Here is an 18,323-nt window from a genome sequence, read left to right on the forward strand (position 1 = left end):
AGAGCCAAACCTCCACGCAAGCTGACCAAGGTAATGTGTAATATGCTGTTCAGTACAGAAGCCTCACTTTACTCATCTTAAAGATGGCCGACAATATGGGCCGGCTGTGTGACCTAGGCAACGCTAAGAATGCTAAACAGAGTGCCAATCTTCATCATATGGTAGCAAAGACAAAAGAAACAAAATGGGTGAAAATGAGGGCAAAGGTGTTAGCCGAACATAACGAGTGCCTACCTAGGTAGTGTTATCTAAGGAACTATTGTAGCAGTTAACAAGATGGCTGACACTTACTGCACAAAATCTATAATAAATATTACACTAAAAGCAGTATTAAGAGAGTATATTCTTTGGACAACACTAACACAAACTCAGCACCCAAAATAAGCCACAAATATTCCTCAGAAGCTACGAAAGAAGCGCAGGTTTTCTGTATAGGCGGATGTAAGATGCAGCACTATACACACCTCCTCACCCTCTGGTGGTTGCACGAATGAGTTCTGTAGTACTACTAATTGTTCTTGACAGTTACGAAGCTGCTCATTTCTCCTGTTAGGACAATAGAAAACCTGTGCTGTGTAATATTGAATTGCTCTATAGCTTGTAGCCGTCTGATTGGAGAACAGGATATCAGGAAATATGAAAGAAGCATATTATGTATGGTAAAAGAGTATTAGCATGCCATAAAGCAAGGTCTGTGTTTGACTACCCATAATGTAGAGCACCATTGGGATATATTAGAACTCTGTGCCCTCAGTGTACTACTGTGGCTTCAGCATTTGACGTAAACAAGTTGTCATTCCTGCAGAGACAGTTAGAGATATGGTAAGAAATTTCTTGGCCACAATTCTGGGAAGTGTGTCCGAATATGAAACTGTGCACCATAGTTTAGAAATGTATGTTTGTGTTTCTGTTCTTGTTAAAATACCTAATTCGCTGTAAATTTTCCTTTACCAAATATTTATTGCAAATGCTACGGTTTCTTCAGTAAGACTAGAAAGAACGTTTTATTCCAGGGATTGCGGAGTTGGTGTTCAATACTATTCAGGCTGCCGATATTGATATGAGGACAGAGCTGTACAAACACATTGTGCTCTCCGGAGGATCTACCATGTACCCTGGACTACCCAGTAGGCTAGAGCGAGAAATTAAGCAACTGTATCTTGAGCGGGTGTTGAAGAATGATATCGATAAATTATCGGTAAGTATGAGAGCACTGACAATGATGTTGTTTGGGTTGTCGGTACGTAGACTGTCACCCTATCATGTCCTGACCTTTTAATTTCTACGTAACCACTACATCCTACTTCTGCTCTAATCTGCTTGGTCTACCCCTACACTTTCCTCATAAACAATTGATGAAGTCCTCGGTGTCCCATCATTCTTGTGATTAAATTTTGCCAAATTGTTCTCTCACCAGTTTGATTCAGTATCTGTTCATTCGTGCCGTTCTCCTTCAGCATCCTTATAATACGACATTTCTTTGTGAGCTGACACTCCAGGCGAACTTCTGCCATCATTAGTTATTCTACTACCCATCTGCTTCCTGCATCACCTCACTTTCTTTGTGAGCTGACACTCCAGGCGAACTTCTGCCATCATTAGTTATTCTACTACCCATCTGCTTCCTGCATCACCTCACTTTCTTTGTGAGCTGACACTCCAGGTGAACTTCTGCCATCATTAGTTATTCTACTACCCATCTGCTTCCTGCATCACCTCACTTTCTTTGTGAGCTGACACTCCAGGCGAACTTCTGCCATCATTAGTTATTCTACTACCCATCTGCTTCCTGCATCACCTCACTTTCTTTGTGAGCTGACACTCCAGGTGAACTTCTGCCATCATTAGTTATTCTACTACCCATCTGCTTCCTGCATCACCTCACTTTCTTTGTGAGCTGACACTCCAGGTGAACTTCTGCCATCATTAGTTATTCTACTACCCATCTGCTTCCTGCATCACCTCACTTTCTTTGTGAGCTGACACTCCAGGCGAACTTCTGCCATCATTAGTTATTCTACTACCCATCTGCTTCCTGCATCACCTCACTTTCTTTGTGAGCTGACACTCCAGGCGAACTTCTGCCATCATTAGTTATTCTACTACCCATCTGCTTCCTGCATCACCTCACTTTCTTTGTGAGCTGACACTCCAGGCGAACTTCTGCCATCATTAGTTATTCTACTACCCATCTGCTTCCTGCATCACCTCACTTTCTTTGTGAGCTGACACTCCAGGCGAACTTCTGCCATCATTAGTTATTCTACTACCCATCTGCTTCCTGCATCACCTCACTTTCTTTGTGAGCTGACACTCCAGGTGAACTTCTGCTATCATTAGTTATTCTACTACCCATCTGCTTCCTGCATCACCTCACTTTCTTTGTGAGCTGACACTCCAGGCGAACTTCTGCCATCATTAGTTATTCTACTACCCATCTGCTTCCTGCATCACCTCACTTTCTTTGTGAGCTGACACTCCAGGTGAACTTCTGCCATCATTAGTTATTCTACTACCCATCTGCTTCCTGCATCACCTCACTTTCTTTGTGAGCTGACACTCCAGGTGAACTTCTGCCATCATTAGTTATTCTACTACTCATCTGCTTCCTGCATCACCTCACTTTCTTTGTGAGCTGACACTCCAGGTGAACTTCTGCCATCATTAGTTATTCTACTACCCATCTGCTTCCTGCATCACCTCACTTTCTTTGTGAGCTGACACTCCAGGCGAACTTCTGCCATCATTAGTTATTCTACTACCCATCTGCTTCCTGCATCACCTCACTTTCTTTGTGAGCTGACAGTCCAGGGGAACTTCTGCCATCATTAGTTATTCTACTACCCATCTGCTTCCTGCATCACCTCACTTTCTTTGTGAGCTGACACTCCAGGCGAACTTCTGCCATCATTAGTTATTCTACTACCCATCTGCTTCCTGCATCACCTCACTTTCTTTGTGAGCTGACACTCCAGGTGAACTTCTGCCATCATTAGTTATTCTACTACCCATCTGCTTCCTGCATCACCTCACTTTCTTTGTGAGCTGACACTCCAGGTGAACTTCTGCCATCATTAGTTATTCTACTACCCATCTGCTTCCTGCATCACCTCACTTTCTTTGTGAGCTGACACTCCAGGCGAACTTCTGCCATCATTAGTTATTCTACTACCCATCTGCTTCCTGCATCACCTCACTTTCTTTGTGAGCTGACACTCCAGGCGAACTTCTGCCATCATTAGTTATTCTACTACCCATCTGCTTCCTGCATCACCTCACTTTCTTTGTGAGCTGACACTCCAGGCGAACTTCTGCCATCATTAGTTATTCTACTACCCATCTGCTTCCTGCATCACCTCACTTTCTTTGTGAGCTGACACTCCAGGCGAACTTCTGCCATCATTAGTTATTCTACTACCCATCTGCTTCCTGCATCACCTCACTTTCTTTGTGAGCTGACACTCCAGGCGAACTTCTGCCATCATTAGTTATTCTACTACCCATCTGCTTCCTGCATCACCTCACTTTCTTTGTGAGCTGACACTCCAGGCGAACTTCTGCCATCATTAGTTATTCTACTACCCATCTGCTTCCTGCATCACCTCACTTTCTTTGTGAGCTGACACTCCAGGCGAACTTCTGCCATCATTAGTTATTCTACTACCCATCTGCTTCCTGCATCACCTCACTTTCTTCAACTGCACTCCATTACTTTTGATTTGGTCATCTACTCCTAGAAGACTGCAGACTCAGATAAGATATATCTTTCCTTGGATTCTGATTGCTTTCCAAGTTCCTCCTGAAAAGGAGATGGGACATACAACAGCCTTGCTTCACTCCTTCCTGGAATGCTGCTTCTTTTTCATAGCTCTCGATTTTTATCACTGCAGAATGATTTTTATACAGATTGTAGATAATTCTTGTTTTTCGGTATCTGTTCCCGATCACCTTCAGAATCTCAAACATCTTCCAGTCGACATTATCGAATGCCACGTATCCTCTACGATCAGGATTGTTTCACGTGTTTGTTCTGAAGCCAAACTCGTTTTCATTCTTCTGTAAATACCACTTAACTAATGATGTGGTAGTTTTCACACTTGTCAGCACCTGATTTCTAGGTATAACAACATTGTCTAAAATTGGATGGCACTTCTCCTGTATTGTATATTCCATCGCACACTAAATGGAATGACCTTGCCATGCTGGTTTCTTGTAAGGCAGTCAGTACTTCTGAGGGTATGTCATTAATTCATTGTTCCTATTTAGGTCTCTCAAAGTTCTGTTGAATTTTGACCATTAATATAACTTTGCTAATAAAAAATATCGGGTTTATATGACGTGTGGGTTATGCTCTTTAGGTTCTTGGGAATGTCCATCATACATGTGCTGTTATAAGGTGACTGTATCCCAACCCCAGTTATAGATGATTATCTCAGAACTGGCTGTATTTATTAGAGCTGTGAATTTTCTTAAATATCTCTTCCTTCAACTTAAGCATATAGAATGACTCCATATGTCTTAGAGTAAAGAGCACATGTGAACGCAGGTGAATGAGAATGTTCTGTGTAGTGTGAGATAGTCATTTGTCTCTTTCTTCTGGTGCTACGCTCTTCAGAGGAGGAAGTGTGTAGTTTTACGCCATTTAAAATCTTAGCAGAAGTACGGTACCTACAATTAACGCAGAAATTGGACCACATATTCGATATCAAAAATGTATCGTGCATTAATGGCTAAGCCAGTCTGACGCATGTGGAATGATGAAATAAGGTGTATTCATAGCAAGTTAATCAGTGAGCACCCTGAAATTTTCTCAGAGAATATTATAATACAGTATAACATACTTGCATAGTTCACAACCAAGGCCTGCATGCTGTCATCATAGCTGTCTGACTCGGGGGAATCAGATTCACAAAGATTGATAATGAAAGGCTCCGTAACAACGTCCCTGCCGATTACTCTGTCACAACCTTCCTGCATGACACAATCTGCCCAAGCGGAAGTTGTAATGCTCAGATCAAAAATTAGATGGATGGCTTTTCCGGCGTTTGCTCTATTAACCAGCGTTTCGTCTTAGGTCTGACACTAGACTCTTCAGAGTGGGATGTGTCAGACCCTACCCACTGACGCTGGGGTGTATGCAGGTGAACTTATCAGAAGCTTATTTATAAAGCACAGTCTGATAACTGCATACGGGAGATAAAACTCCACAATGGAATTAATCCCCGCCTAGCAATTCCAAATGGAATTTCTAAGTTCCCATGGAGGGAATTAGATTCTTTTCCACCAATAGAGCATATCAAAAATTAGATCAAAAATTAGATGGATGGCTTTCCGGCGTTTGCTCTATTAACCAGCGTTTCGTCTTAGGTCTGACACTAGACTCTTCAGAGTGGGATGTGTCAGACCCTACCCACTGACGCTGGGGTGTATGCAGGTGAACTTATCAGAAGCTTATTTATAAAGCACAGTCTGATAACTGCATACGGGAGATAAAACTCCACAATGGAATTAATGCCCGCCTAGCAATTCCAAATGGAAATTCTAAGTTCCCATGGAGGGAATTAGATTAGATTCCTTTGGAATTGCTAGGCGGGCATTAATTCCATTGTGGAGTTTTATCTCCCGTATGCAGTTATCAGACTGTGCTTTATAAATAAGCTTCTGATAAGTTCACCTGCATACACCCCAGCGTCAGTGGGTAGGGTCTGACACATCCCACTCTGAAGAGTCTAGTGTCAGACCTAAGACGAAACGCTGGTTAATAGAGCAAACGCCGGAAAAGCCATCCATCTAATTTTTGATCTGATTTTTGATATGCTCCATTGGTGGAAAAGAATCTAATTCCCTCCATGGGAACTTAGAATTTCCATTTGGAATTGCTAGGCGGGCATTAATTCCATTGTGGAGTTTTATCTCCCATATGCAGTTATCAGACTGTGCTTTATAAATAAGCTTCTGATAAGTTCACCTGCATACACCCCAGCGTCAGTGGGTAGGGTCTGACACATCCCACTCTGAAGAGTCTAGTGTCAGACCTAAGACGAAACGCTGGTTAATAGAGCAAACGCCGGAAAAGCCATCCATCTAATTTTTGATCTGATTTTTTTATATGCTCTATTGGTGGAAAAGAATCTAATTCCCTCCATGGGAACTTAGAATTTCCAGTTGTAATGCTGTCGATCTTTCAACATCTGCTATTCTTTCTCAAATATACGATTTCACCTGCACCCACACAAGCTCAGTTGGATTGTACTGGCAATTATACATTTGCAGTGTAACTACACGATGTCCATGTTTTATCTGTTTCGTACCTATGGTATGTGGGCTTGTGAGCAGTTGAGGTCTGGTTTGTGATGGATTGTGGGGATGTCATTAGAAGACAATATGTCAGCCTTTGAGGAGTTTTGTTGAATGCTCACATTGTCCATAACAATAACTGAATGTGGATGGAGGTATGGCAGTAATTGTTCAATAAACCACTGTTTGAAATGAACTTAAATCATGTCTGAATGGTAATAGTCAGATTTCTTAGACTTCGATCATTTGAAAATTAATTTACACTCAGCAGTGTCTGGTGATTCGGCATGAAGCATGATTACGTTTCTTTCCTGGTGACTTCAGAATAGCTGGCTTTAATAGAAAGATTTGCTTCACTCTCAATCCTCTGTACAGTTGTCAGACCTACACTGCATGCCTCGGCTGTTCTCTCGTGACATTTCACAATGCTGGGATATACTTCTCGTGCTGTGTCTGACTCGCGCTTGAAGAAATCATACACAGGGAACACTATGTCTCTAGCTTGTTTGTGTAACACTATTTAAATCTAAGAATTTCGTTTTTTATCCGTATTGAACTGAGAACGTAAGATAGGAATCTTAAAAGGGTCCACCTTTTCAATACAAATAAATGTTATAATTTTATTTACAACATATGTTTACACTTGGAACTAGTTTCGACGCTGTTTGGTGTCATCATCAGCCAAAATGTGGGAAATAGGCATAGGCGTAAGCATCCAGAAATTTACATTATACAAGATGTTAAATCAGTGTGATTAAATGAGAGACATGAAATAGTGAAATACAAGGTCAGTTTACAAAATGGTCATGAAGGGTGAGTCTAAATTGTATAAACATGAGTTAGGGCTCAAAAATATAATCACTTAAAAAACATATAAACCTCAACAAAACCATGCGGAAGTTCGAGATGAAATTGGCAGACACTCTTCCATTGAATGTTGCCTGCCGCGAGTGTAGTACAAAACATAGGTTAGATTTCAAACAAACACAATCGTCTCAAAAATGCACATAACATTTTAAAATATTTTTGGGTTCAGATGAAATTTGGCAGTTAGGGATTGAAATCACTTATTCACTGAGCGTCAATTCAAAACCAGCTGTGAAAGATGAGACACACCGGGCGAGTTGGCCGTGCGCGTAGAGGCGCGCAGCTGTGAGCTTGCATCCGGGAGATAGTAGGTTCGAATCCCACTATCGGCAGCCTTGAAAATGGTTTTCCGTGGTTTCCCATTTTCACACCAGGCAAATGCTGGGGCTGTACCTCAATTAAGGCCACGGCCGCTTCCTTCCAACTCCTAGGCCTTTCCTGTCCCATCGTCGCCATAAGACCTATCTGTGTCGGTGCGACGTAAAGCCCCTAGCAAAAAAAAAAAAAAAAAAAAAAGATGAGACAAAATTGCACAAGCGTGAGTTTGGACTCGATAAATGCAAAACCTGAAATACATGCAACACACTCGAAACTGTAGGTTCGCGATGAATTTGGCAAATAAAGGTCTGCGTTCACTCATTTATTGAATGTCACTGGTGCGAGTGTAGTTCAAATACGAGTTAGGATTTAACAGAATCAAGCCTCTTAAAGTTGCACAAGACATCTGAACCCATGGTGCGAGATGAAATTGGCAGTAAAGGTTCGAATTAGTAGATATTCAGTAATGACACTTCAAAAACAGTCCATGAAGGGTGAAACAAAAGCTATAACTCACACGAGTTAGGACTCATTAAATACCAATTTTCAAATACATATTACATATTCATATTTTTCGTAAGTGCAAGGTGAAATTGGCAGTTAAAGAATTAAAATTTGTAGACACTTCTTCGTCAGATGCCATATAGGTCAAGCGCAGCATAAGTATGCAGAACATATCAGTGCCATAAAGTCTGCAGTCGGGCTACATATAAAAGAATTTAAACACAACTTTACTGATATAGATCAAAATCTTGAAGTATTAAAAATTGTAAACAAAGGTTCTTTACTAGACGTCACTGAAAACCTCTATATTCATTTAGATCAGTATTTCAATCCAAACCTAAACTTTAATGATATCTCAGAGAAACCAAAGATCCTGTTTGACTTTCTCATTGAATTTTTCAAAAATATTAATATTCCGAAAAACAGATCTGTCTTTCACATTATGCATAATACTTTGTCACGCCATACACTTTCACCGCATCACCCTCCATAGTACCCCTCCTTCCACTGCTCCTCCCCTCTCCCCTCCTAATCCAACAATGGCCGTTCCCCCGACCTAAACTATCCACCGTGCTCTGTTCCTCTTCATCTCGCGCCATAGCTTTACCGCCTTAGGTCCCGCAGTGAACTGTGAACATCATAGAAACTGCCCCCACCCTACACGTAACGTTGCAACAATAGACCACAAATATTAGCACAGTCAACTTCTAAGCTCTCAGATGAACGTCTTACATAATTCAAATTTTGTATTCTTGTCGAGCTGAATATGTTTACTACACCCTCAACAAATGTGATTCTTTAACTACCATGGTCATCTCACACTTGGATTTAGATATGTTATATGCATTTGTACAGTTTGGATATGTTGAGCGCTTGACCTATATGCCATCTGACGAAGAAGTGTCTACAAATTTTAATTCTTTAACTGCCAATTTCACCTTGCACTTACGAAAAATTTGAATATGTAATATGTATTTGAAAATTGGTATTTAATGAGTCCTAATTCGTGTGAGTTATAGCTTTTGTTTCACCCTTCATGGACTGTTTTTGAAGTGTCATTACTGAATATCTACTAATTCGAACCTTTACTGCCAATTTCATCTCGCACCATGGGTTCAGATGTCTTGTGCAATTTTAAGAGGCTTGATTCTGTTAAATCCTAACTCGTATTTGAACTACACTCGCACCAGTGACATTCAATAAATGAGTGAACGCAGACCTTTATTTGCCAAATTCATCGCGAACCTACAGTTTCGAGTGTGTTGCATGTATTTCAGGTTTTGCATTTATCGAGTCCAAACTCACGCTTGTGCAATTTTGTCTCGCCTTTCACAGCTGGTTTTGAATTGACGCTTAGTGAACAAGTGATTTCAATCCCTAACTGCCAAGTTTCATCTCAACCCAAAAATATTTTAAAATGTTATGTGCATTTTTGAGACGATTGTGTTTGTTTGAAATCTAACTATGTTTTGTACTACACTCGCGGCAGGCAACATTCAGTGGAAGAGTGTCTGCCAATTTCATCTCGAACTTCCGCATGGTTTTGTTGCGGTTTGTATGTTTTTTAAGTGATTATATTTTTGAGCCCTAACTCATGTTTATACAATTTAGACTCACCCTTCATGACCATTTTGTAAATTGACATTGTATTTCACTATTTCATGTCTCTCATTTAATCACACTGATTTAACATCTTGTATAATGTAAATTTCTGGATGCTTACGCCTATGCCTATTTCCCACATTTTGGCTGATGACTCCAAACAACGTCGAAACTAGTTCCAAGTGTAAATATATGTTGTAAATAAAATTATAACATTTATTTGTATTGAAAAGGTGGACCCTTTTAAGATTCCTATCTTATGTGTAACACTAAACGTGTTTTCTCTCTGTCACCCGTATTGAACAGAAATATAACAAATAATCGTAATTCTTACTGGGAACTCAAGAAAGAACGTCAACAACAAATACCACAAACTGCATTCATGTAGGGGAAATGACTGACTGATGCCCATAATCGTAATTCTTACTGGGAACTCAAGAAAGAACGTCAACAACAAATACCACAAACTGCATTCATGTAGGGGAAATGACTGACTGATGCCCATTTGGCTGTCACAATCGCATGATACTCGTACGAGCTCCTTACTCTAATGCTGCCTTTAGTGGTTTGACCTGTGTGTTTTACAAAACACATGGCAATTTTGTAATGGGCTTGGCAAAGTTTTCCTTCTTAGAAGCTTACACATGTATGATTTTGTTTATAAAGATTTTTCAAGTTGTTGTAAAGTAGGTACATGTTCCAGCATTCAGTCTGATTGCAACTAGCTTTCTAAGCTTGTTCATTCCTACATCCCTTGTCATTAAAAACTGAGTCTCCTTGATCTCCCTCTACTTCCTTTACCTTCCATTATTACTCTGTGGGCCGATGACCTAGATGTTAAGCACCTCACCATAATTATTCACCTAGGAAACTTTCACTCGCATGACTCTACCACTTACTTTACTTAGGCTTCCTCCTGCCATTGTTCCCACTTGTTTGTACCAGCAGTCATTGTAGATAAATGAGGTAATCCACCTAATCAATACAATATAAAATTAGTACTTGAGTTTATTTTAATCATGGTTCTAGTTTCGGGCTATTGGTATTAAGCCAAAATCAATCTTAAAACACACAAAAAACTAATTGGCCATACTTATAACAAAAACAGATAGCATAACACTTCAAAATAGTTCTGATCTAATATTCAGTGTATATTAAATAAGTCGCTGTCTTGAGGGTACAACACAATACTTGAAAATTCTTATGATCTGTTGGTATACTTCAATAAATATAAATCACTGTCCTGAAGATCTATAAATAATTTGTCGAACACTTGCATAAAATTAAAACAGTTGGTGAAAAATTAAGATAGAACTGATTGATGTTAAAAGTAGTACCATGTTTAAAATAAATTTGGAGTACTAATTTCATACTGTATTGATTAGGTGGATTAGTCTAGAATAATTATATTGTCATCAATACGGAACATGAAAATTATAAACCAGCAATCGTTGTTACTTTCATGTCTGTTATTTCTTCATAATATATCCTGAGTTCACCCATACATCAAATATTATATTGTTTCTTTTCAGAAATTTAAAATTCGCATAGAAGATCCACCACGACGTAAGGATATGGTGTTTATTGGAGGTGCCGTCTTAGCTGAAGTGATGAAGGATCGTGACACATTTTGGATGACGAAAGAAGAATACCAGGAAAAGGGAGTGGGAGTGCTAAAAAAGTTGGGTGCTAGATCAAGTTAAGGGTGAGGAGAAATAGAGCCATGTTCAGTATTAATGTCCCTGAACAGTTTCTGTTTCTTCCAGTCATCTGTGAGTTCGCTGATGATACTGCCACATTAATCACACAGTTCAAGGCCTAAGAGTGAGTGACATTAAGAAGTTTGTAGAGTTTCTTTTACATGTCTTTGTTATTGTTTTCTCCATATGAAGTTTTCTAGCTTGTAAACAGGTACAAAAAATGTGGTTATGGCAAGTTAAATGTTTATTTTTCTGAATGCCTTACCCAAAGGTGATAGGAGCTTGATAGTAACATCCAGAGTATGTATAAATTCTAACTCTTGGTCAGTATTCAAGGCATTAAGATAAAAAATCCATATTTTGAATATTGGTATGGTAGAAGTCCACTATAGCGAGTACAGCATATGTCAGATTTTGTCTGTCCCTTCAAAATTCCTATATTAAACTGTATTGTCCTTTGGTTACAGCAACAGATCTATCACTGACGCATCCATTATTACGAGAGAATAAACGTATGCGATTTTTCAGTTACCCATATTTATGCACCCAACCATTATAATCTTCGGTATCATTTTGTCGCCATGTCTACTAGCGAGCTCTCTCGAAGGCGGTGTTGGAGTCGATTCGAAATACCCATCGACTCGTGTTCTGTAAAGAAAAATGGAAGTGATAGAGAACATGTTTTCGTAATAAATAACTTCTCCGATAGTAGTTGTTAAAAATAATGGCTGAAGTAAACGATAACTAAATATTGGGTTACATCTCAAGCTAAGGCAGAGTGCATCATTGATTTCAGCGGTAAATTTATATTTTTGGAGAGAGGAGGTTATCATTTCTCTACTGGCAGTTGAAATATTACGGTTAAGTAAGGATAGGTGACGCTATTCGAATAAGAAAACTGAAACGTTTGGCACAAAAAGTGATCAATCATCTTTGGTACGGTATTGTTTTCTCCCTGTGTGCACTTGCAAGCTCTCTCGTCGACATTCGAAGGCAATGTCGGACTTGATTAGTAAAACCTGTCGACTGCTGTTGTGTAAAAGAAAATTCAGAATGAAAGAGGATAACAAGTTTTCGTTATAAATGTGTAAATGATATGCAACTCGTTAGAAATAAAAGCTGAAGTAACGAATAGCTTAATTTTAATACTCTACACTGAAATTAAGTAAGGTATGGCAGAGTACATCACTGATTGCAGAGGATGGTTTATATTTTCTCACATTTAGTTAAATTTTGAATAGGCTATTCCCATGTAAATTTGTATGAAGAAGGAAACTGCCACAGAGGCCTCTGGAGTGATACTGTAATTTTTTTTTCAGAACGAAATTAAACATCCACTTTCACTTAGCATCGGATTTCAAAAAATAACAAACAAGTAAGCTGTAGTGTGGGTATCATGCTCAAAAATGCAAGTTTTGAACGAACTGATTGTCGTTTCATATAGATTTTAATGTGTATAGGGTTTTTCACGACTTTTAAGAAAAATTGGATATAACTTTTTTTGCAGTTATGAATTCTTGCTATAACGGACTTCTGCTGTATTTGTTTTGTGTGTTTCTATGTTGAATTTGTTATCTTTACTTGGAAATGAAGAACTTGTTTTGCCAAGCCTGTTGTTCATATCTATCAGTGTATTAGTTGTCTCTTAAGATATTCTGATTAATGAAGCCATTCCTTAGGCATGTCACATGTTCTCACAATTACCATCTCATAGAACTTACAAAATTATTAAACAAATGCAGAAAATGGGAAATACACCTAAGCTGGGTAAGGAGAAAGCATTCGGAAGAATGGCTTGCCTGGGGCAGAACGGAAGAACCAGTCAATCTGCCAACAGTATCAGATATACCGGGAGTGCATTCGAACTAAGAACCAAACGTGCAGTGTTCGTCCTATCAGCCAGCATGACATTCATTGCCATGTGTCACCTGAGTCAGCAGTGGTGATGCAACTGTTCTTACGCATTTTTCACGGCATAATCATCTCATTTTTCATCGGTGAAAAATTTTCGCTGTCCAATTTCTTATGCTGAACTCTTACCATAACCTAAAAGTTACTCTAAGGTTGGATTCTTTAATGATCTGAAGCTTTTACATCCAGGAATCTTTCTTGAAATCATGCTTGGAGTTGACAGGCTGAGCAAGTAACAAATGTGAACTATAATGAGCCATAATGCACACACAGCTCACTCAGTCACCACTTCGCCTGTGGGTCTCTTAGCTGTGGCAGATGGTGGACGGTCCTGAAAATGGTTCTCTGTGGTTACACCAGGCAAATGGTCGCTTCCATCCCGATGTACCCCATCATTGCTGTGGGACGTAAAACAGTGCCAAAAAATAAAAACTTTGCTGTGGATCAGAGGCTAGGTTAGATGCCCTATGCATTCAGCAGAAAGCTTTTGAAAAGCATGGGGAGGCTGGTTCTTAGTTCAAACGCAGTTCGGAATATCTAGTGTTACATAGTGATAATTAACTTCTGTCGTGTAGAATCAGTCCGAGACTAGCGAAGGTTTTCTTACTCCTATCTCATTCCAGCCTGTTTGGATCTCTCGCGTCTTTGCATACACATATTGCTTTCCGCCCGGCTCCATGGCTAAATGGAGTGCAAGTGTGCTGGCCTTTGGTCACAGGGGTCGCGGGTTCAATTCCTGGCTGGGTTGGGAATTTTAACCATCATTGGTTAATTTTGCCGGCACGCGGGCCGGGAGTATGTGTTGTCTTCATCATTTCATCCTGATCATGATGCGCAGGTCGCCTACGGTTGTCGAATCAAAAGACCACCTCACGAGCCGAACATGTCCTCGGACACTTCCGGCACTAAAAGCCATACGCCATTTCATTTCTTCATTGATCTTCCTATGCAAGCCTGGCTGAGGATTGCAAAGTTATTTACGGAGATCAGTTAATAAAAATAGAGCAGAAAATAGAAGGAGTTAAGCCAAAAACTAACCTTACCATATTTTCTGCTAAACCTAATGTGTAGCCACAAACTATTTTCATAAAATCTGCGTTTGCTGACAGTTCCAAAGAGATGGTCTGAATATTGATGAGAACTTAGTTGTATAATTTAGAATACTAAGTCCACTTTGTTACCTTTTATGTGATACTGTCATGCTCCACTTAATGTTAATTAAATGTCACATACGTGATTTCCTCGATATACATACGTGTAATTATTACCTAGGAATAGCTTGGGTGAAGATCTTGCAAGGTGCTAATTAATTAGGTCATGACTGAAAGTGATTTTTATATATGTGCATTTGTATGTATGTTTTTTATATATTACAGAATGTATCAGAATGAATGTTTTATTTCAAAACTGCTCCATTTCAAAGGAAAAGTGTGTCTGTAAAGCAAAGAGTTTCCACCTGTTGAATACATAGCCTAAAACTAGTTTTGGTCTCACTGAAATATACCGGTAATTTATGAAATAACAGTGTGTTGACGTTCAGTGCAAGTGTAAGTTCTCAACGTTTTCTTCCAACGTACCTCCCAAAAAAAACCAGGTCAAACACTTGAAGAATCTTTCTGAATTCAGTTCAGCTGAAACAAGTGTGAATGTTGATGTTCATTTGTTTTCACTATGGAACCTTGAAAAAGTTGAAAGAGCAAAAGCAAAGAAATAGAATACAGCTGAGTGCTAGAGGGGAGGTGGAATGGTGGGTGACTGCTGGAGGGAATTTGGAGAAAAACAAAGAAAGGTGTTTAGAGTACTTAATTTCCTTGAAAATAGGAATTAATAGATCAAATAAAGGGTTTGGATTTTCTGATATCTCATTAAGGTTGAAGTTGTGATTAAAGTATTGGTCACAGTGGATGAAACAATTTATAAACATATTGAGCAGAGAGCCCTTATTAACTATTTTTAAGATTTGCAGATCTTGATCAGTATTCGTGAATTTATGGTTTGAGTCCATATGTTTTCCCATAGCTGAAAATCTATTATATTTGCATGTTCTAAGTACCTCTACCTGTTTGGCCGATATAGGTGTACAGACAGCTACTACATTTAAGCTGAATTTTCTATTATTATTATTATTATTATTATTATTATTATTATTATTATTATTATTATTATTATTATTATTATTGTTATTATTATTAATTGAGATTGTGTTGTGTAGAATTGATGCAATATTATTGTCTGTTTTAGAAGTTATTTTTATATCATGTTTTTTGAAAATTTAGAGATCAGGTGTATCTATGGATTATTGACTTAACTTTATGATTTTGACTGATAATGGTCTCTAGCAAACCATTACTAGTTTCAAATATATGCAACATTTTTAGGTTACGTAGTCAATAGGTGGAAGCCTTTAGTTCTTGTTTTACGTTATATTGCTCTTCAATACTGAATAATATGAAATTTATTACTTACGATAAAGCAGATTGTAAAAAATAAAGAAAAAGATGCATAATAATTAGTTGTGTTGATAAGCATGTTGGGCGTCATCATCTTCTTATTGTATATAATTTTTATACATATGTACATCAGATACAAACTTCCACTAAAAGTGAAAGGATTCAAACTACTCTTTATCTCTAATTCTCATGCAACAGGTGTTTTTGTTGAAACTTCCTTGTGCCTAAAATTATTATAATTTGTTATGGTATAAGAAATGTAGGCAAATATACTCCCAGTTCTGATTAAATCTATGACTATTTTATTTGCTTTCAGACTTTGTCTATGTTTTCCAAAACACTCGTAGTAAATAGGTACTAATTTTCTACATTGCCAGTTATAGAGCTTTTAGAAGTGATACTTTGTAAACACAATGCAGCTTGATTTTGAAAAGAAAGAAACTTTTCCTGAAAATGAAAAGGTTTTGATTATTTATTTGTTACATGTTAGATAACTTCTGATACATTCTGTTCTTGAAAGACAGTGTGTCTGTTCATCAATATTGTCGGTTATAAATCTTGAGTTAAATGTCAATAAAACATCCATAACATATCTGTTGTTTTATTGCTACATCTCAGTATTTTAGTGAGAAGTGTGTACTTTTAGGTACCCTGGAGGCAGAGTAGGTACGAGGGCAGATCAAATAAAAACAGGAATTATTTTTTTGATTTAATGCATCAAGCAAAAACAATACACATATAGAGATCACTTTTCTGTATAGTGTCCTGCCTTCGATATACATTTTCTCCATCAGATTGGTAAGTTTTAGATGCCATCCTGATAGAAAGAAGAGGGAACATGTGCGGAGCCAGTTGCGCACGAACTCTCCTGCAAATGCATCATCATCGAACCACTGTCCTGCTAGGTCTTGTTTGAGTGGTCGAAACAAATGGTAGTCACTGGGTGATAAATCTGGACTGTATGGAGAGTGTTCCAGAGGTGTCCAGTGAATTTCCTCCAGTTTTTCTCGTGTTAAAGCGTTATATGCGGCCTTGCATTGTCATAGAGAAGAATGACGTTTCAGAGCAGTTGCCGGCATCGCTTGTTGCGATATTTAGCTTTAGCTTCATCCGAAAGGTGAGAGTAACAGGCTTTATCCTTTGTTCGTGAAGAAAATCCACCAGCAAAACGCCCGCGGAGTCCCAGAAAACTGTTGCAAGCACCTTTCCAGCAGATGGGCCTGTTTTGGCCTTGACCGGACCTGCTTAGTCTCTTCTCTGCCACCCCAGGCTTGCTTGCTTCGACTCTGGGGTGTAATGATGCACCCATGTTTGATCACAAGTCACAATACGACACAAGAAATCCTCTCCTTCTTCCTCGTAGCGACTCAGGACTCTCTGACAAATTTCCTGGCGTAAAGATTTTTCTTCCTGGTTGAGGAGACGAGGAATCCACCTGCCTGACAATTTTCGGGAATAGAGTTCCTCTCAAATAATGATTTGAACTTCCGAAACTAAAATAATTTACAAAATTTTTATTCGCCGATCTTCACCAATAATGCCACGAATGGCAACAATGTTGTCTGCAGCGATGTTTGTCTGCGGTCTCCTTTAATGAGGTTCATTTTCCACAACTTCTCCTCCTGCCACAAATAGTTTAGCCCACTCATTTACTCTTGTCTGCGAAAGTGTTTATTCCCCAAACCTTGGGCAGAGCCGTTTCAAACTTTCAGGTTTGGTGTCGTCTATTGTGAGAAATTTGATAATGATGCGTTGTGCACCTCTTGCTCACTCGTGGCATACCAGCTCTCCACCATGGTTCGCGGTTAGACACCCCCACGAACATCCTGGCAACATCCAAATTCCCGTTGATCCGCCTTCGTGGTAGATCAGTTTCATTACTTTGAACTGTTTGTTTATCTGTTCTCTGCATTCCTGTAGTGTGTTTCTGTGATGTGCTGTGGTATGTTTTATCCACCCAACAACTTTGAAGTTTTATTCTGGCCCAACCTGCTTCGTTGTTTTCAGACTCTTTCTCGGGATGTCTTTCTACCATTAAACTAGCATTGTGTGTTCTGAGTGAAGTAGTGGGAGGGACTCGGAGTGTATCAGAGAGAAACATTGTACACTAACTGTTTACGGTTTCTGCGATGGTAGTGCTCCTGCTGCTTCACGCAGCCAACGCTAGTGGACACCTCACACTAGTCCCAAGGATTTCAAACTCCAATTGTTCCATAATCTGCTTCATTCATCTACAGATTGCCTGAACTCTCCCTATATTCAAGATCGCAGTTACTCTTTAATGAGTTCATCATTGATGTTCTACGTTGTATACGTTTTTAATTTTATTGCTAGCGCGTGAATGTGGACTAGTTCAACTTGTATTTCCTTCTGGCATTGTGATTCTCTCTCCTACAGAATTCGCAGTTACCGGAGATCACGTCATATCAACCTTGGTTACGTCGTCATGCGCCTTTTGACTGGTTCTATTTGACTCGTACTATTCAATTAACTCTAATTCAACTTTTGTTTTTGCACAATTGTAAGAACTCCGTCAATAATTAATCTACGCTTCACGCATTGACGTATATTTTAAATGTCTACAATATCTATTTTTGTTTCTTTTACTTTAACAACCCCATGATTGTTTTTAACTTCACAGACTGCCATCGTTCAATGTATTTCACCACAAATT

The 18,323-nt window shown here is 39.0% G+C and overlaps 1 protein-coding gene across 2 annotated transcripts in view; it reads left to right on the forward strand.

The window, feature by feature from the left end:
- The window catches only part of Arp2 (Actin-related protein 2), a 205,273-nt gene extending 189,032 nt beyond the window's left edge, over window positions 1-16,241 (forward strand). For both annotated transcript variants that reach the window (XM_067138557.2, XM_067138558.2), the window contains 2 exons: window positions 1,014-1,198; window positions 11,121-16,241. In XM_067138557.2, coding sequence (XP_066994658.1) covers window positions 1,014-1,198; window positions 11,121-11,291 — 356 coding nt within the window. In that variant the 3' untranslated portion in view covers window positions 11,292-16,241. The remainder of the gene's footprint in view (window positions 1-1,013; window positions 1,199-11,120) is intronic.
- Window positions 16,242-18,323: the final 2,082 nt, after the last annotated feature.

Source organism: Anabrus simplex, chromosome 1, assembly GCF_040414725.1.
Source record: "Anabrus simplex isolate iqAnaSimp1 chromosome 1, ASM4041472v1, whole genome shotgun sequence".
Taxonomy (NCBI): Eukaryota; Metazoa; Arthropoda; class Insecta; order Orthoptera; family Tettigoniidae; genus Anabrus; species Anabrus simplex.